The sequence below is a fragment of the Rhinolophus hipposideros genome (genome assembly GCF_964194185.1).
Source record: "Rhinolophus hipposideros genome assembly, chromosome: 2".
NCBI classification, from domain to species: Eukaryota; Metazoa; Chordata; class Mammalia; order Chiroptera; family Rhinolophidae; genus Rhinolophus; species Rhinolophus hipposideros.
The window spans coordinates 87,597,914-87,619,492 of record NC_138048.1 but is presented as its reverse complement, the minus strand read 5'-3'; the positions used below and the strand labels follow the sequence as shown (position 1 = coordinate 87,619,492).

The following is a 21,579-nucleotide window of genomic DNA, read 5'->3' as shown; positions in this document are numbered from 1 at the left end:
TATTGATAATCCAGCTTCTGTTTAAACCAATATCTACTTGCATCATATCAACACACATTTGAATGAGACGGTCAAACTTGCATTTGTCAACAGGTTCCTTTAACAACTATTAAAGATTACTAAATGTATAGCCATAATCACAACAGAACGACAAAAAAGTTTAGGTTTGTTTCTTTTTTGCATTTTGTACAAAAGTTACCTGTCAGCTATTTTAAAAAAACAAAACAAAACAAAACAACAACAACAAAAAACCCTTACAAAACTTTGGAACCCACCAATCACAAAATTCTCCTTCATGGCTTATTCAGAGCTCTCATTTAGGCTCCAATTTAGGTCTCAATAATAGAGTTGTTTTGGGCTGATGATAGTATTGCAGGGTGAGGAAACACTGTGGGAGTTTTTAATTGCATGCTAATGATACAGGCATGAATTGATGAATTATGACATCTGTTACGACATCTGTCTCAGAGTCAGTATAAATACAATTTACTACTGATGTTGTAATATTTGAATGAATATTAACTTCATGTTAGAATGATCATATTACCAGGGAAAGAGTTCCCAGTCTACATTTGTTCTGCTACTTATTCAGTATTAATGGAAACATTTTAATCTTGGCTCTGTGAAGAGGCTGGAAAGAGGAATATTATGGGGTTCAAAGCTCTCTGTTTTGGGTTGTTTTGTGTTTTCTTTGCCGCTCATATTTATGTACCCATTCCAGGCAACATTGAAGAATACTGGAAAGTAATGGCCTTGGACGCAGCTGCTAAAACTTGTACATTTATGGTAAGATTAACATTTTTTTCTCCGGGATATTGGGATTCTCTGTTGTCTAAAAATCAGTGCTTATGATCAGTTTTGAAATAACTGTTGTTTGTTTGTTAGAATAAGTCAACTACATGAAATTAAGTAAATAAAACTTTCTGCATCTGTGCAAAACAGAGATAGGATTTTTGTTTCCAAAGAGTTTATGTCTAAATGTAAAGACTCCATATATTATGATATGTATAAAATAAACGGTATTGCTGAAGGGAAAAGCTCTGAAGTTTATTTGATGACTTACCTTTGAGTTTTCAGGGAAAACTTAGTCCCATAGTTACCTTACAGTACACAGATAAACTTTATTGATGTTTGTACATGTTTGATGTTAATACGGGGCTCTTACTATTCCAATGGCTTCCCTTGCCCATCTTCACTTCTAAATTATTGGGTTTCAGAAATTGTCTGACTTGGTATATGCAAGGTAGATTACGAGTTCAAGCAAAAATAGCGCTTCAGTAAAGGGGAGATATTGTTATAAACGAACATTTTTGAGGTTTTTACAATGTATAGGCTTTCTATAACATATACCTCTTGTTCAGACTGAGTCCGAGTTGTTCCAAGATTTGTGTCTGAGAAGTCACACGCCACGTGGCTGAGTGTGAGACATAGGTTTATTGAAACTTACTGACCGGGGAGAGTCTCCAGTGTGGCTGGCTGGAGGGGTAGTAGATCCACATGCAGGCAGAGAAGAAGCAAGATCATATAGGTAGAGCAAAACAAAGAGCACTTGCAGGATAAATCGTTCAGCAGTCCCTGCAGGCCTGCTTTCAAGGACACAGTGTCTCAAGAAGCTGGTAGACCTTGACTGTTGGCTAGCATACAGAACTGGCTGGCTGGCTGATAAGCAACATTTCCATGGGACCAGGAGACCTTGACTGCGGCTATCTAATCTGCCTGTGGGCCCGGTCCCTACCCCTCTGTTCAACCCACTATGCTCCAAATATTTTCACCAGTTTATAGAGGAGGGAAAAGAGACTCAGAAGAGCTCCTGCAGCTAGAAAGGGACAACTCCAGAATTTGAACCCTGGACCGCCTCATTTTTAAATCCACACTCTCTGCAAAACCAGGTAGCTCCCAAAAAGGTTCATTGATGATAGTAACAATAGGAGGCTGACAGGAGAAGGCCACAACAGCAGCAGATAATTAGAGAAGAGAGAACAATCCATGGAATAAGAGAGAGAGGTCGTCCCTTGGTGATTTGTGCAAGATAGGACAGTTCTGTGAAGCCACAGCCAACTCATCTATGTCTGCAAAGTCCTGATATTTTCCCCTCAAGTCACTTCTAGAGACTCACTTTCATCATAAGTGTTTGTTTTTTTTCTAATGCTCTCACTCCTTCATTTAACACGCAGTGAAAGAACATGTGGTTTAGCAAGCTTCAGCTACACAGAGAAACTTGTTATCTTCCTTGATTACTTAATATGTATTTAAAACTGAGTATCTGATACTGATATAATCATCAAAGTTACATTAGCAGAACAGACAACATTAAAATTCTACTTTCTTTAGAATTTTAATTAAAATTACCATTAATGGAATTACCATTATCTATCTACAATAAAATTATGCACTGTATGTGTTTGATATCTTAGATGGGTTGCCCTTTGGTTTTAAAAATATAAGAAAAATACAACGTAACTACTTTAAAGATTATTCTAGCAAAATTATCAGTCTTTGACTGTTGTAGAAAAAATAATTTCATTGTTGTCAGTACTAAATTTTGTAACTCAAAGTAATGATACCAGTGAGAAAACTTTATTTTTTAACCTACGAGAGGGAAGTGAAAACTAAAGTTCTTGGTAAAGTGGTCTTGCAAAAATAAATGCTACTATGTAATCATATGTTAGATTGGAAAGCAGAGTTTGGTACAAGAAAGCATGCCCCACCCTGAAACTTCTCCTTACCCCTTCATGTAAACTTTTATCTATAAAATGGGGAGACTAATAATAAATACTTTGTAGCATTGCTCTGAGAATTAATGATCATGCATGCTAGAAGAGCAAGAAATAATCTCTAAGTGGGAGATTTTGTTATTGTTCAAAAAATACTTAGTATGTACTAACTATTGTCACCCCGATACATTTAATTAAAAAATACTTAAGTATGTGTTCAAAACCAAAAAATATCTGAGAAATGAGAAACAAGGCAATTTGCCAAATATCTAATTTTGAAAAGCCAATTCACCAAATGAAAAATTAACCTAATTTAAGCATTTATCAAAAACGTACTTTGAGGGACATTCTACATGATGAGTACATTCAATTAGCATTAAAATATTTAATAATTCTTCTTAATTAAGAATACTTAAATAATAATAAGACAAGATTTTTTGAACACTTACATGGGCCAGGCACTCTGCTACAGTGCAACTCATTTAAACCCTACTATAACCAAGGAGGGATTTATTATTATTATTATTATTGTAATTTTATAAATAAGAAAATTGAAGTACAGATTCTGCATGCTTTGTCATCGATAAAGTGAAGGGATTAGATGTTTTTTTTTAAGATGTTCTCTAAGGAACTCTTTGGAATAACTGTTAAGGTACCACTGACCATGTGGTTTTAAGGTTTGTCTTTTAAATAAACTGTCCAGTGACCTGTCACAAAGGTCCTAGAGAAAAAAGCTGGTCAGAAATACGAAGGAAAGCTTTTTTTATGATATCAAATATAGGATTTGGGGGCTTGGGGTGGGTGGGGAAGGACAAGAATCTATTTGGAGTTGAAAACCAAAGCATTTGAATCAGTAGTGTGGGCATAAGACAACACTTATATTTTGGGGTTTAAAAGAATGAACAGTAACAGAAAAGAAAGTATGACTGCATGCCTACAGAAAAAAAAGAGGAAGAAAGAAAGAAGGAAGGAAGGAAGGAAGGAAGGAAGGAAGGAAGGAAGGAAGGAAGGAAGGAAGGAAGGAAGGAAGGAAGGAAGGAAGGAAAGAAAGAAGGAAGGAGGAAAGAAAAAGAAAAACATCATAAGACCTGGACATTTTTTCAGATAAAGAATGTACAATTAAAAAAGAATTATGACAGGCATAAACAAGACTCTCAGTAAATTGGCAGCTTTCGAATGACATAGTTATTCATCTAAAACATGCAATATTTGAAATTTTCAAAGGCAAAAAGATTATGCAATGAGATATACAGTATGATTGAAAACAATTTTTACAAATATACTTCTTTTTATTTGCTTTTTTAAAAAATTTTCTGTTTATATGCATTTGATGTTATTTAAAGATGAAAATGCTTAATTTTGTTTTGCTTTTACAGGCTCTGTGTTTTGAAAATATAGGTATTATGAGATATGAAGAGTTTATTTCCATGATATTCAAGCTGGATTATACTCAGCCACTTTCAGACGAATACGTTGTGGTGACTGACACAGCATTTACTGACATTCCAGTACGTTTGTACTTGCCAAAGAAAAACTCAGAAACCCCACGACGAGCTGTAATCTATCTTCATGGTGGTGCTTATTGTTTTGGAAGTTGCAGTAAGTTCATCATATATGGAAAGAGTATAATTGGCTATATTTTTTTATATAAGTACTATTTTATATATATATACATACTTATATGTATACTATGTATATGTATTACTATAAATATTAGATATCTGATATAAAGAGATGAAATAGATGTTTGGCAAAATATATCATGGATATTGTAATGTTTTTTTCTTTTGCAAACATTTTCTTCTCAGTTTTCTTACTCAATTACTTATATCAAATGAAAATGGACATGAACCTGTCAATTAGTAACACTTTTTTTTCTTTGGGATCAGAATATATGCAGGAGCAGGAATCTTGAAGGGGTGTAAATGTTTTAAACAGTAAATCAAAAACATATGCTGTTGGTTGCTACAAGGACAAGTGTGTCGTTACTGATGACAATAATGCTAACTGTGGAAAAGCCTAGAATGGTTGCCTGTCTTGATTATACAAGGAAAACACAAAAGAAAACTGCATAAAAATAAGTTCTTCCCATGAAGTCTAGATTCCCTACTTATATTTGGTGATGAGTCTAAGAGGCATATATTGCAGATTCAAAACAAAAACGTAAATAAATTTATCTTAATGAAAACTGAAAAACTTCACTTTAGAGTGCTTTAGTATATGGGGAGGAGGGCAGTGTTCTATTCAATTAAAATAATATAAGTAAAGAATAGAATTAAGGAAAGATAAACAGATAATAAATGAATTTTTTCACCTTTCTCTAAGCCTCATTTGGTTCTAAATAGTCTGAGAATCTTATAAAAATGTACGCAATAGAGCAAGCAACACTTAACCAAATATTAGTAATGAGAAAATTACTCATTCAAGAGAAAATAAGCATGGAAAATTAATGAGGCACAAGGACTTTGATTAATATACAGAAAACTAAAATAGTTCAATTCACTAAATTTACTAAAATAGTGCAATTTTGGCTTGCTGGTGTAATTCACAATTCACTAAAATAGTGCAATTTTGGCTTGCTGGTTTTCTCCTCCCTAGCTTTTTCAAAGCTAACATATTCAGAGAGAGAGAGAGAAAAAAAAAAAAAAAAAAAGAAAGAAAAATACATAACCAGTTACAAATTTCACAGTGACTTGTCAAAAGAAAATGATTTAGGTGATTCAAATAGAGGTTAAAGACTTTATTCAGTTGATGAGCCTCAGGGAGCATTTGAAAACCACATGGCTCCTCAATTGAAAGACTATGGTCTTTTTATAGGCTGGCAAAAAATGAGTACGTATCCTTGCAGTGTCAGAGTAGGCAGCAGTATTCAACTCCAACGAAAACTCATGATTGGGGACCAGTCTGTGTTTATGTCCCTTGCATGTGTGGCTTGATAGAATCCGGAAAATCATCACAATATTGCTTTTACAAGCCTTATGTTAATATGTCATCAGCTACTCAACGTTCACAGTGTCAGGAATGTAGGTGGCAATTCAGTAAAATAAGGGGGCAAATGTAGAAGGCCAGGGGAAATAGGAACCCTCTACTATGTTTCTTTTATTCTTTTCAATGTGAAAAGGATAAAGTGAAAAACAAAGTACAAAACTGGATAATTTTCAAAATGAGATGAGAAATCCAGGTCTTTGACTTTAGAAAAAGACTTTCTGTTATACGAAGAACATCTTAAAACTCTTCTTACAGCCAGCTATTGATTTTTATAATTATCTATCTAAATATATGTTGAGAGCATGACTACAGACATATAATTAGTAAAAAACAATTCGAGACGCAGATAACACGATGCAGTAAAAGTACAGACTCTTTGAGGATGTGATTCAGAGGTGAATTTTATAATATCCAGTGAAGTACGTGTTCTGGATATCCTTTAGGAAATACTCATGAAGATTGTTTTATTTCTCAGAGATTTTGAAAGAAACTGGAAACGTGAATTCCAAAGCACACACTGATGAGGAAGGGAAAGATTATTTTTTTCTACTGCCAAACGTTATAAAGCCTTAACTTAGTGGTTTTCCAATTTCAGTGCCTCAGAATTAGCTAGAAGCTTTGTTAAAAGATTGCTGGGCCCCACCTGCCAAATTTTGGATTCAGTAAGTCAATGGTGGAATCTGAGAATTATCATTTCAAATTTGTTTCAGGGTACTGCTTGTGCTACTGATACTCACCACACTATGCTAGACTGCTTCTGATAACCAATGCCACATGTGGTCCAGCTGTGCCTCAGAAATCCTGTCCTCACGTCAGCTATGTGGGTACAGTTATCTATGTCTCTCATTCTGTGTCTGTTTCACTCCAGGTCTCCTAGCATCTCCCAGTCAACTAGAGATCAAGCTTATTGCAATTCCAAATGAAATAGAGGATAAGAGGGCTTGTATTCCCTCACATTTTTGAACCTTCATCCCTAGCTCAATCCTTCCTTTCTATAAACTTGTAATCAAGCAGACTCATCTCTAACTCATTTCTTTCTAATACTCTCAGAGAAAGAGGCATAGTCTCTTTGGCAAAATTTGTCTTTCTGTCTTTGCTTTATATCATGTGGCCCTTACCATAATATTTGACATCATCAGTATATATCCATCAAGCCTCTATCTTAAAGTTTTTTGTTTGTTTGTTTTTCATTCTGAAATGACTCCTAAACATTTTAAGGTGAGTCTTATCAAGTGGGGAAAAAAATGTTTCCACTTGACCATGAATTCCTCTCCAGTCCCTTATAATTTCCCTCTTCTTCTCAGACTCACTTCTATACACTGCAGTTTTTTTTCTTCCCTATTTCCTTATTTTCCCACCTTTAATTAATTTCTCAAGCTCTATAATCTACAGCAATTGATGACTACAACTATTTTCTCCTTTTTGATAGTCACTGCTCCTCCCTTTGTTTTCTATAACAAAATATCTTAGATTTTTCTCTGCCATTCATTGTTTTCTCAGTGAGTCTCTCTTCCTCTCTCATTTCAAAACAAAACAAACAAAAGCACAGAATCTCCATATTTACTGTTTGTAAGTATTCTTGTCCCCTAGAATTCTCTCCCTACCTTCCAGTTTCAATTCTACTACATTTCCAGTCCCTTATGTTCTCCAAATACTCACATGCTACTGACAACCAGTTCTGAATCTCCTTCTCTGAAACTATTTCTGAATTTTGGATCCATATTTACAACTGTCAACTAGACATTTACAAGTGGACAAACCACAGACACCTCAAGTGCAGTATGACCAAACACAATTCATCAGCTTAGGTCCAAACAGCATCAAAAAAAACAAACAAAAACCCACCATTTATCCAAACCAACATCTCATCCTCTTGAATGCTCTCAGTAATAGCAATTATGGTCAATTCTGTGTTCTTCTTTAGCACTCACATTAAATTATCATTCATTCCACTTTTGAATATTTTGACCTAATTGACACAGTTTAGTGCTTCATGATTTTGTACAGATATTCCTTTCTGATGTCTCTGCCTTTTTCCTGATCAACTTTATTGCATCTTATAATACATTTAGTGCTCTGGACCTCTCTAATATGCAAATCTGGTCATCTGATTTCTTTGTATAAGTTTTTCAGGGACTTTCATCACTAATAAAATAAATCTGAATCCCCTAGCATAGCATTCAGATTTCTAGGTTCTTAACATTCATTAACTTGCTTGTCCCCGCTGATGAGATGCTTCCCTCCATAATTTTATTTTAACCATACATACCGAGCCACTTTTAGTCCTCCAAACACTCCACGCATTCTCATTTGTCTCTACAACTATGCTTTCCTAGAATGTCTTTCCCATCATACCTCAAGAAAACTCCTACGCACCCTTTTATATTTAGGTAAAGTATCGTTTTGTGTGTGTGCAGGTTGCATGTGTGCGTGTGTCGTCTTCCTGGGCTATAAAAGATTTTAGCAATATTGCTGTGTGTCCATTGCAGCTTGTTGACAGTTGATGCCAACAATCCCTGTTTTGTCTCATAATTGTCTTGCATGTTTGTTTTAACATCTCCCAGTAAATGGCATAGCCTCTCAGCATCTCACTCTTTCCATACAGTAAATGTTCAACAAATGTCTTTTGGGGGGAAAAAAAGGACTGGATGACTGAAAGGTACTTCCATTGTTGATCTCTAGAGAGGTTATTATCCAAAATGTTTTCCCAGTACTTTTATGTCTTTTTTAGCTCCATTACGTTTTCAGTAAATTAAATTTCATCTATAATTTAACTTACATTGGGCATTAGAATGGTCAGAATACTCTACTTCCTTTTAAGATAAATTAAATACCAAGTTGACCTCGTTTGTCTCCAAAGAGAAGTAGTAATTCCACTAAAGTTTCTATAAGGTCTATGAAATATTTATGTGTTCTTATACATATTATCAGGGACTTCAGCGTAAGAGAAATGCCCACAGATGGGAAAATATCACTTTGAAATTTGAAAATATCGATTTGAGAAATACTAAGAAATGTTTCTGATTATTAGATTAATTTCCCTTTCAGTTACAAGGGCAATCAATGATCGTTACTACTAATGCCTAAAAATGTGAGGATTATTATTCAGGACGTACCACTCCAACATTCTGCTCAGCTGAGCTCTAGTTGTGTATTTTTTTCTATGCCTTCATTTTCTATGCTCACATTATTTGTTTTTTGATCTGCCAGAACTCATGTAGGTAAACTATAAAGGACTTAGATACTTTCTATTTTTTTGACAAGTCAGGACACATACTACAACTATTCTCAGGTACTTACTTGTAAATTTTGATTTTCTTTCTTTTTTTTTCCCTAGCTTTCTGTATTTCCCTTTTTAAAACTTTCCAAAGTTTCCTTGAGAAGTAAGAAATGTTAAAAAATATATATATCTCTAGTAGACTTTTTACATACATCTGGCCTTATTGCTTTTCAACATTTATCCTAATATTTTGTTGTTTGTTCTACAAGTGCTACAAATTCAATAAATGGATATAAAAAAGAGAAAAACATACGCCTACAAATGTCAGCAAATACTGTGTGCATTGAGACAGTTTGAGATACAGAATAGGAAACAAAAAAGTGGTGACTTTTGTTGTAAGATAAGCAAAAAAGTATTATGAGATAAAAATAAAGACACACTTGAAATATATCATTGGGGGGCTTGAAATATGAAGGTCAGAGGGTTCTTATACCTTGTTATATACCTTGTTATACCTTGGCCTTCATTTATACATTGCCTTTTCTCACAAATTATCAACTCAATCTTTAATGGAAACATTATTTTTCTACCTAAAAGACTGGGTGATTTACTTTTCTGTTTTCAAGGTTGTTACAAACCCAGTATTTAATTTGAAGTTTTGCTAATGTGCAGAAGAACCCCTAGAAAAGATTGGAATTTGATCACAACTCTAGATTTCTCAGAATTTCTAGAATCTTTTGGTAAATAAAGTAATAAAAGATGTCACAGATTTGCTGAAGTGTGTGACCAGGGCACTGGTAAATTGGATTAGTGGGTACATGGGGAAAGATGTGGGGTCTGGTGTGTGTGTGTGTGTGTGTGTGTGTGTGTGTGTGTGCGTGTGTGAGTCTGTGTGTGTGTTGGTGGGAGAACCAATGACTTGTGTGCCACGCATGCCAAAATGGATATGTACATCTACGTCCACACTCTGTCTTGCCAAAAGCCCTCTCAAAATCTAGTTGTTTTTCCTTAGATTTTTGACTTAAATGTCAGTGATTTGGGGCTACTTCATAATGTGATGTATTCAGAGAAAATGAAGATTTTGAGGAACCATGTTACTGAGTGTTGTAGTTTGAGAGAGTCAATACATCTATTACTTTCTTCTCTGAGTTCTAAATTCATTGAAAGATTATACACTGAATTCAAATAAATAAAATAAAAACATAACTATTATTTCTAGTGAAGCTTGGAGAATGTGTGTTAGGTGTTGATATGTCACCCTTGAGTCAGAGATTAACCCATCTGTCTTGGCTGGCTCTGATGACCTATCACATGCCTTCTCCCTTTGAAATTTGGTGTGTGGAGAAGCAGAGCAGACTAGAAGGCACCGGGCTACAAAAGTTTCCTTGGAGGATCATTATGTGCAGATAACAGATTGCAAGAGAAAATTAGAATGAACTGAGCCTAGTTTCTCCTGCTCAGAACACCAATTAGCCAAGTCATCTTTTCACCCCTGGAGAGAGTGACTGAAGAGACATTCCTGTAGAGGGTGTCATGCTGATTCAGGTCCCTCTGCATAGAAACAGGGGTGGGGAAAGGAAAGTTTCCTTGTAATACTCAAATTGACTTTCTTTCCAAGTTCATTGCAATATCTGTTATTTCCTAATTACAGGGCGTACTTTGATATGTATTTCTTCATTTCAGAGCAGACGGCATTTGACTTCCTGAATAGATGGACGGCAAACAAGCTTGATGCTGTTGTAGTGGGAGTGGAGTAAGAATGACTTTCTTTGGCTACTATGATTTTTGCTTTCACCAAATACAGGTTTGGTTTCCAAATCAAGTGAGCTATGTCTCAGATATATGTTTTTTTAATTGATATGTTTTATTGGTCAGCATTGCCACATAGACCAGTCTTCAAAGGGGTCCCCATCTCATTATTCTTCTGTGATGTGGGAATCTCTGAATGACACCCCAGGGTGAGCATTTTTGAAAACGCTGTTGCTCTAGACACATTAAACTCAAGCCCTATAATGCCCTACTTATGCCTCAAGTAACATAGCTGGACAGGAGGAAATAAATAAACCGTTACACACTTGGGATGTTAGGTTGTATTTGGGCTGATAATAAATTGTTTTATTTCAGAATAATCCTTATTTGTAGTAGTGTACAATGTAAAGTTTGGGATCCACTTAGAATTTTAAGCCACTCTCCAGAAAAGTGATCTTACATTCTGGATTTCATTAGAACATGCAAGAATGTCTTTGGACAGTCCACTATTTTCTCACGCTGATAAAGTCTGGATTTCTGAAGCCAACATCTTTAGGAGGAGTTTTTTTTTCTTCCACCTCTTCGTTAGTAACAAAAATATAATTAGAGACTTCTAATCCAATAGTTCTTAAAAGACATCATGGCATAGGTTTCTGTTATAATTCATTTTGTTTTATGTTTTTAGCTAGGAAATTTAGAGAGAAAACTGAAGTGAAAATTCACCATCTAAAGAGTGACTGCCATCATTGTTATGATTAGTTATAGTATCTAAAACAACTTCCTCTTTGGTGAAATAGTTCTAATTTATAATAATATGATATTCTATTTTTTACCCCCATAGCTTTTGAAGTAATCTAAATCTTTTCATTTTAAATCTGTTTTAATATAGTGATATGTGTGTGCATAGTTTATATATTCTACCAAATCCTCATGATTTGTGTTGTTCTTTGCCCTAAACAGTCTAAATCTTTGGCATTTAAAGTAATAGATACCAGCATATTGTTGGTACATATGCATACCTATATTTAATTACACTTTATTTAGGATTTTCTAAATTCTGTTTATAATAAAATTTAGGTATCATCTCACCAACATTTAATATTAAATGCAGATATTTACAAATTTTAGCATTCTGAAAAATAAAAATAAAAAAGTCCTGAGAACAGACTGATAGAATTGTTCTCCTGTTTTTAGTGGTCCACATATATGGGGGGGAAAATCCATTCGTATCTATTAAAAAAATGGTGTGATAGTGTGCCTTACAAATGAATTTACCAGAAACGAGCACGCTTCCTAGCATATTTAAATGTTATACTTCAAAAATTTTTATCTGGAATCAACTCTTAGACATTATCCATGATGACATATGTGCATTGCCAGTATGTAAAATTTTTATCTAAATAACCTTGAAGAAAATAGGCCTCTTGCCTAAAATATGCTCTCAGATCTGCTGCCTTCAAAAATCCCTGGTTCTTTTCCAATAATGTTTTTCTTAATGTTTGGATCACCAGTTACTTTGAGAGTATGATGTAAGCTACAGAGCATCTTAAATCCAAAATGTACTTGAACTAAAAATTATACTTACATCAGGGAGTTCATAACACTCTCCTTCTCATACACAATGTTATCCGTGGACCTTAGATACAAGGTTGAAAAATTTTATACCAGTTTTCATTTTTTCTTGTAATGAGTTAATAGAAAACTCAGGTTCGATTTTTGGAAGCATAAACGATTAAACCTGGTGTTAAATTGCATCTGTTTGTTACTTAAAAGCTTCATGGACAGATACAACCATAAATCGTGCTTTAAAAAATTGTTTAAATAAATTGTTCTTTTTTAAAGTTATAGACTAGCTCCTCAACACCTCTTTCCTGCTCAGTTTGAAGATAGCATCGCTGCAGTCAAGTTTTTTCTTCAGGATAAAATTCTTACAAAATATGGAGTGGATCCCACCCGAATCTGTATTTCAGGAGACAGTTCTGGGGGCACTTTAACAGCAGCAGTGACTCAAGAGGTACATTATATTAGCCTTTATGCTGGGAAGTAGAGGTTGAACATCATCCCCCCCCTTTTACCCAGTTCTTCCAGAAACATTTGATGAAAAGACCACCCTTTCTCATTTAATTACAGTGATGCTTGAGTTTAACATCAATTGACCATAACATGACTATCTATTTTTGAATTTTCTATTCTGTTCCATTGATTTATATGTCTATCTTTATGCCTATACTAAGTAGACTTCAGCTTTATTCCTTTTTTTTCTAAATTGTTTCAAATACTCCATATCTTTTCCATCAAAATTCTAAGACATCTTGTCAATTTCCAAAAAAGAAAGGCAATTGGATTTTGATTGGTATTGCATTGAATCTATAGATTTGTAACGGATTGACATCTTAATAATATTGAGACTTCCAATTAGTGCACATGATATATCTCATATTTTGTTTAGGTCTTCTTCAATTTCCTCAGTAACATTTTCTTTTCAGTGTATAAGTCTTGCAAATATTTCTTCAAATTTATTCCTGAGTTACTTTGGAAAATTTCATTTAAAATAATATTTTCCAACTGTTTATTGACAATATGTAGCAATACGTTTCATTTTTACATTAACGTTTATAATATCCTTGAAAAATTCACTATAAATTTCATTATTTTTTTTTAATTTCTTATGATTTTTCTATACAAACAATCATATCTTCTGCAACTAGAGACAGCTAAATTCTTCTTTTACAGTCTTTACTCTTTTATTTTCTTTTCTTAATTAGTGCACTGGCTAGGGCTTCTGGTACACTATTGAATATAATTGTTTTGCTCTGGATCTTAAGAGGAAATTGTTCACTATTTCACCAATAAATATGTTAAGTGAAGGCTTTTCATAGTTGACTTTTGTCAGATTGAGAAACCCCTTCTAGTCCTAGTTTATTGATAATTTTTGCACAAATAGATACTGAATTTGCCAAATTTTTTAATGCATCCATTGAATGACCATGAGATTTATCTCCTTTATTTTTTAATATGGTAAATTATGTCAATTGACTTTCAGATGTTAAATTATGCTTGCATTCCAGGCATGAGCCTTATTTTGTCATGGTGAATAAAAACTTTATACAGTGATGGTTTCCATTTACTAAAATTAAACATTTTGTGTTTTTTGAGGGATTGATTTCTATTTTTAAAAAATTATTTGTCATATTTTATATGAGGGTTATTCTAACTTCATTAAATCATTTGGGAAGCATTCCAATTCTTTTTTTAAAATTTCTTTCATCTTATGTATGGAAATAAATTACTCAGGGTTAAAGAACTTAGGGGAAGATTATACATATATACATAGATATATACGTACATATTTATATTTTATATATACACTACATACATACAAATGTACATTTACATGTGTACATGACTATATGTAATCTGTAACACCACATACACATACAAAGCCTTATAGTGGAACCAGTTTGCAAGTGGTGGCAAAGATTTGGGTCTACACCCTGGGCCTCATTTTAACCCAAGATGCTCCACTTTAATCCCCTTCATATTTAGAGCTATATATAATTTTTCTTAGGGGGAGAAAACAAAGTTTGCAAACTATTAGAATTGTTGATTCCTGAGGTCTCTTTCAATCTGAATTAATCTGTGAATTTGAAATAATATGTCACTTACTTGAAGGATCTTGCTGGGTGGTGTGAGAAGTGTGATGGGGAATGAAAATTAGAGACTGTCCCCACATTGAGATTATTATACTAGTTGTTATGCCAAGTTGTATATTATTCTGATCTTGAATTGTATCTAAAACTGGTTCTGCAGATGTAGAGATTCTGAAAACTGTCCAACAATTACCCAATAATAATCAACAATAATAATAAGCAACACCTTGGCACACCTATAATTTCTGCTTGTGCAATGTAATATTTGTTTGGCTTTGTAAGTGAAAAAAGGTTTTGAAATGATGATTTGATTTAGCCATAGAGACTTATGAAGATATAAAGATCCACCTCATATCTCTCCAATCGGGCAATCTTAAAAATTAACACTGCCACCAAAAATAAACACAGTTTTCAGTGAAATTTGTAGGACAGTACAAATTGTTTTCTTGAAGTGAATTAAAATTTGGCATTATACTATTCTTTGAATTAGCTAATTATACAAGAACATAGTATCTATTTAAATATCTTCTCTATTTGCTCAAAGAGATAGTTACAGTTGAAAATACTGCATCAGCACTAAGTGTGCTTACATAACATAAAAAATTATTTCCTTTGCCCTTTCTTTTTTATTTATATGATCATACTTTAAGTTAGTTTTTTTTTCATGGTATGCTAAACTTTCTACAACACTTTTATTTTCATCAAAAATTTTAATTCCTATACAAGGTTTATTCTTGATGTGGGTCATCAGAATCAACTTTTACTTTGTAATTTTTATAAACCTTTTTATTTTCCAAAGTCTTGTGACCCTGTGACTGTATTATAGATTTATGGATTGAAAAACTCTGTTTCAATAAGAATGCACCACTGAGAGATCAATATTGTGTACTCTGAGAAGACTATAATAAAATATATTAGATTCGTTTTTCCTATATTTTTACAAACAAATGACTCATTGTTTCATATAGAATTTACAATGTAAAAAAAAAAGGTTCTCATGTATAAGGAGGACAAATAGATTCTTCTGTAATTTTCCTTTGTGGGCTTTGTCCATTTTTCAATTATATTCCCATTATTGAAAATGATTGAATATCTGTCACCTATAATTCTGAGATTTCCTGGCAATATTCACATTATGTATCCTAAAATCACTAATGTGGCTTGCTAATCACAATGATCTGGATTGTCACTATAGTGAAGGAAACTTTTCTGTACATAGTCCCTTAATCTTTAATTAAGAGAAACAAATATTTTAAAATCTAATCATAACATTTAAATCCAATTTCATAGCCATCTCATCTAATTTTATTTTAAAGTAATCTATGAATTACTTATTAATATAAGATCCTAAATATCTTTGTAATTTTAGAAAATAATGTGAACTGATGTTATACTTTGAAATAATTATCAAGGCCCACTCTCCTCAATTTTTAAAAGCTATGTATATATTTCAATACAGATAATTTAAAGAGGAAGCTGTGAGATAAGATATCTGTATTTATTAAAGGTTATACTTTTTCCCTTTCTGAATATACCATTCCTACTAATTGGATCATTTGTCTTAAGGTGGTAACATGTCCCTGTGATCTGATTTATAACAATATCTCTATGGCCTCTCTATGCCACATTTCTGTGGCCACATATGATCTTACATGTTTGATACTTAAAATGTTTTTAAATTTTCTTTTAAAAAGTCTTAATAGTATATATTTATCAGAGAATACAATTAATGGTGACACTTCAAAGAAAATTTGACAGTCAGAACGCTTGAATACGGGATGATTTTCCATAGTATGTATGCTAATTTCTGCCATTTTTTGTTTATCTCTATGTGATTACAAGATCTCAGTTACAAAGATTCCCGGAAATCCGCTGAAAGCAGAAATACCTGTCCTCTTTTACTTTGAATCTTGCATCAGCATTGCTCTGGAAGCTTCTTTCCATCTGTGCTAACAGAATCAAGATGAATTTCAGAAGCCACTGTGTAGTCATAGGATAGTCTCTGTCATCACTGGTTAGATCTTGAACTGTGTAACCCTCTACTAAGACTAAAAGAGATTCCTCAACTCTTCTTTCATGGGTTGAGTAGCAATACCTCTTTCTCTCCCTATGACCATCAAGTGGAACACATGTCTAGGGAAAACAACTTGTGTTGGGACATACATCCTCATCTCAGAGAAAGAGATATCTCAGTAAGATTGCTAGATTTAAACAATATTGGCTAACTTCCTCAGGCCTGTAGAACTAAAACACCTTCATAAATAGTGCTAGTTAAGCCTGAAATTTATAAGGCTTTAAAATATTACCTTATAACATTGGAAAGTTGTTTACCCGATATATTGTGACAACACAGTTGTCTTGCCCTTAAGTGACAGATGGAGGTCAATTTGGCAGGTAAGAAAGTATTTTGTTTCAGCCTAACATCATAAATGTCATCATCATAATTTTATTTTGTTCAAATTTGGGTTAATTGTTTTTTTCTTCATTAATATGATGACAGTTCAGAATTAATGTAATTAATTTGCCAGTAACTTACATTCTTACTTTATCCAAGTACAGATCTTTTACCTGTTTGGTTAAATTTATTCCTAGGTATTTTATTCTTTTTAATGCAACTGTAAATGAGTTTGTTTTCTTAATTTCTCTTTCTGATAGTTCATTATGGGCATATATAAATGCAACCTATTTCTGAATATTAACTTTGTATCTGCCACTTTACTGGATTCATTTATTAGTTCAAATAGGGTTTTCTTTGTTTTTTTGTTTGTTTTTTGGGTTTTTTGTTTGTTTTTTTTTTGGTGAAATCTTTAGGGTTCTCTGTACATAGTATTATGTAACCTGCAAATAATGGAAATTTTACTTCTCCTTTCCAATTTGGATGCCTTTTATTTCTTTCCCTTGTCTGATTGCTGTGGCTAGGATTTCCAATACTATGTTGAATAAAACTGGTGAAAGTGGACATCTTGTATTTGTTCTGATGATAAAGAAAAAGCTTTCAACTTTCACCATTGAGTATGACATTAGATGTGGATTTGTCATATATGGCCATTATTATGTTGAGATATATTCCCTCTATCCCCTACTTTGCTGAGAGTTTTTATCATAAATCGATGTTGGATTTTGTCATATGCTTTTTCTGCATCTATTGATATGACTGTATAATTTTTATTTTTCATTCTTTTGGTGTATAAAGTTAGTTGATTTGAAAATATTGAATCAACCTTGCATCCTAGGAATAAATCCCACTTGATCATGGTGTATGATCTTTTTAGTGTATTGCTGAATTCAGTTCGCTAATATTTTGTTGAGGATTTTTGCACTTATGTTTATCAGGGATATTGGCATACATATATATATATATATATATGGCAATATACATATATATATATATATATATATATTAATATCTTTGTCTGGTTTTGATCTCAGGGTAGTGTTGACTGCATAAAATGTGTTTGGGAGCCTTCCCTCCGCTTCTGTTTTTTTGGAGTAGTTAAAAAAAGGATAGGTTTGAATTCTTCTTTGAATGTTTGTCAAAATTCACCTGTGAAGCTATCTGGTTCAGAACCTTTGTTTGTTGGGAGATTTCTGATTACTGATTTGATGTCATTAGTATTTATCTGTCTGTTCAGGTTTTCTGTTTCTTATTCAGTCTGGGAAGATTGTACATTACTAGGAATTTATCCATTTCTTCCAGGTTGTACAATTTTTTGGCATATAATTATTCATAATATTTTCTTACAAATTTTGTAATTCTGTGGTGACCGTTGTCACTACTTCTTTTTCATTTCTGATTTTTTTTTTCAATCTGGGCCCTCTCTTCTTTTTTCTTGAGTATGACTAAAGGTTAAACAATTTTGTTCATGTTTTCAAAGAACCAGCTCTTGGTTTCATCGAGATTTCTATAATTTTTAGACTCCATTTCTTTTATTTGCACGATGATCTTTATTATTTCCTTCCTTCTACTCACTTTTGGTTTTGTTTTCAGTTATTTTTCTAGTTCCTTTAAATGTAAGGTTAGATTGTTTATTTGAGATTTTTCTTGTTTATTGAGGTACAGTTGTATTGCTACAAATTTCCCTCTTAGAATTGCTTTGGCTGTGTTCCATACAATTTTGGGTTGTGTTTCAATTTTCATTCATCTCAAGGTATCTTTTAATTTTCTCCTTGATCTCACTATTAACTCATTGATTGTTTAGTAGCATGTTATTTAACTTCCATGTGTTTGTGTTTTTGTTTTCTTCTTGTAATTGATTTCTATTTTTATACAATTGTGATAACAGAAGGTGCTTGATATGATTTCAATCTTCCTAAATTTGAAACTTCCTTTGTGGCCTAATTAGTGGTGTTTCCTGGAAAATATTCTATGTGCACTTGGAAAAAAATGTATGTTCTACTGCTTTTGGATGAAATGTTCTGAAAATATCAATTAAGTACATCTGGTTTAATATGTCATTTAAGGCCACTGTTTCCTTGTTGATTTTCTGTCTTGATGATCTATCCATTGATATCAGTAGGGTGTTAAAAGTCCCTTACTATGGTAGTATTACTGTCAATCTCTCCCATTGTGACTGTCAATGTTTGCTTTACATATTTAGGTGCTCCTATGTTTGGTGGGTATATGCTTACAAGAGTAATATACTCTTTTGGATTGATCCATTTGTTATTATGAAATACCCTTTTTTATCTCTTATTACAACTTTTTTTCAAAGTCTATTTAGTCTAATATAAGTATTTCTACCCCAGGTTTTTTTTTTTTTTTTTTTTAATTTACAGTTCCATTAAATACCATTTTCTATCCCTTTACTTTCAAACTGTGTATATCTTTTGATTTGAGGTAGGTCTCCTGTAGGCAGCATATGTACAAGTCTTGTTTTTTAATCCATTCACCCACCCTATGTCTTTTGAACAGAGCATTTAGTTTATTTATATGGAGCATTAAATTTATTCTTAAAGTAATTATTGATAAGTATGTACGTATTGCCATTTTATTGTTTTCTGATTGTTTTTATAATTGTTGTCTGTTCCATTCAATTTTCTTACTCTCCTCTCCTATATGTATTGAACCAATTTTATGTATATGAACCAATTCAATTGGTGATACGGCACCCAATTTTCTAGAGCAAATCTAGCAATAGTTTTTGCTGTTATTGGTTTCATGAAGCCAGGTTGCTGCTACTTTTATGGATACTTCAGGTTTGGAGCTCACTGTAGTTGCTGCTCCCAGTCTCTCAAATCCCGCCATATGTCTTAATTTCTTTTTTAATTCAGACATAATTGATATATAACATTATATTAGTTTCAGGTGTACAATATAATGTATATGGCAGGATATGTATATATTCTGAAATGGTCACCACAATAAGTCTAGTTACTATCCATCACCTTACAAAGTTAATTTTTTTCATGTGAAGAACTTTTAAGACCTACTATCTAATAACTAATATACAATATAGTATTATTAGCTATAGTCATCATGCTGTACATTATATCACCAGAACTGATGTATCTTATAACTGGAAGTTTGCATATTTTTCCCTCACACACAACCAAAGTTTTAAAAACTTTACCATTAAAATGAGCTTGACATTTTCTCATGCCACTGAAAGACATTAAAAATATTGTGAAAATAATTACAAAATCACATCAATTTATGTAGATTATTCATTTCAAGATTGCTTAAATTATTAAAATTAAATTTCCTCTTCCTGGTGTTCTGAAGTCTTTGCCTTAGAGGATATTATCTTTTCTTTTTTTTTTTTTTCAGGTGCAGAATGATCTTGAAATAAAACATAAAATCAAGATACAAGCTTTACTTTACCCTCACTTACAGATAATCGATTCTTATTTGCCATCTCACCGAGAAAATGAGCATGGTATAGTTCTGACAAGAGACATAGCCATAAAACTTGTGAGTTTATATCTCTCTAAGGATAAAACACTTCCCCAAGCAATGAAAAGAAACCAACATATGCCTCTGGAATCAAGACATCTGTTCAAGTTTGTTAACTGGACTACTCTCTTACCCAAGAAGTATAGAAAGTACCACGTTTATACTGAACCAGTTCTTGGAAGAGCTAAATATTCATTGCCAGCACTTATGGATATCAGAGCATCACCCTTGTTGGCCAATGATTCCCAGTTACAGAATTTGCCATCAACTTATATTCTGACCTGCCAGTATGATACTGTGAGAGATGATGGACTTATGTATGTTTCAAGACTTCAGAATGTTGGAGTTAAAGTTGTTCATGAACATATTGAGGATGGATTCCATGGGGCTTTATCATACATGAGATCACCACTGTATTTACATCTAGGTCTCAGGATAAGAGATATGTATATTAGTTGGCTGGATAAGAATTTATAAATATATACAAAATATATATGGCCATCACTTGGTGGTAATCTGTGTATTTTGTAGTTGCAGTGCAAAGAACAATGCCCTTTGTGTTGTGTATATCTAGATTTGAATCAGTTATAATAATTACTATATATCCTTGAACTAGTAATATGTCTAACTCACAAAACCTGTATGTGCAAAATGTATATAATCCTGTCTATTTTCCCTTTACTTATAGTTATTATAATGATGTTGATTATAATAGGACCAGTGTTTGTTAAAGTTGAGAAATAAGAATAGTTACTGGCAAGTTAGAGAAGACAATCTCCAGACAGGCACAAAAATTGTAGTAGGAAATGGGAAGAGGAAAAATAAGGAAGAAAAATTGAAAGGTAATTGTATTAGTTTCCTGTGGCTATTGTAATAAATTACTACAAATTTGGTGGCTTCAAAGAACAGAAATTTATGCTGTTAGAATTCCTGGGCCTGAAGTCCAAAATTAGCATCACTGAGCCAAAATCAAGATGCTATAATAGACACACTTGCTCAGGGGGCTCTAGATGGCTGAACTCCCTGTCTCTTTCATCTGGTGGCTGCCAATATTCCTTGCTGTAGCCAAATCACCTTAATCTCAAAGGCCAGCATCTTTAAATCTCTCTCTCTCTCTGTTCCATCTTCACATGGCCTTTTAATCTGCCTCCCTCTTAGAAAGATACATGTGTTTACATTTATGTCCTACCCAAATAATCTGGGATAATCTTCCAATCTTGAGATCCTTCATTTAATTACATTCATAAATACCCCCTTTTTATCCCTATGTAAAGTAACATTCACAGGGATTAGGATTTATATATCTTTTGGAAGGCCATTTTTTCATATTTTTTGTCAAATCTTATTTTTTAAAAGGTAACAGAT

At 33.0% G+C, this 21,579-nt stretch overlaps 1 protein-coding gene across 1 annotated transcript; it reads left to right on the top strand.

Annotated features, from left to right (window-relative positions):
- Positions 1-648: 648 nt before the first annotated feature.
- Positions 649-20,691, top strand: AADACL2 (arylacetamide deacetylase like 2; the record flags this gene model as incomplete). The annotated part of the gene is made up of 5 exons (XM_081029335.1): positions 649-786; positions 4,091-4,313; positions 10,606-10,675; positions 12,514-12,685; positions 20,089-20,691. The coding sequence occupies 5 exons, from the start codon at positions 649-651 to the stop codon at positions 20,689-20,691; spliced, it is 1,206 nt and encodes a 401-aa protein (XP_080885461.1).
- Positions 20,692-21,579: the final 888 nt, after the last annotated feature.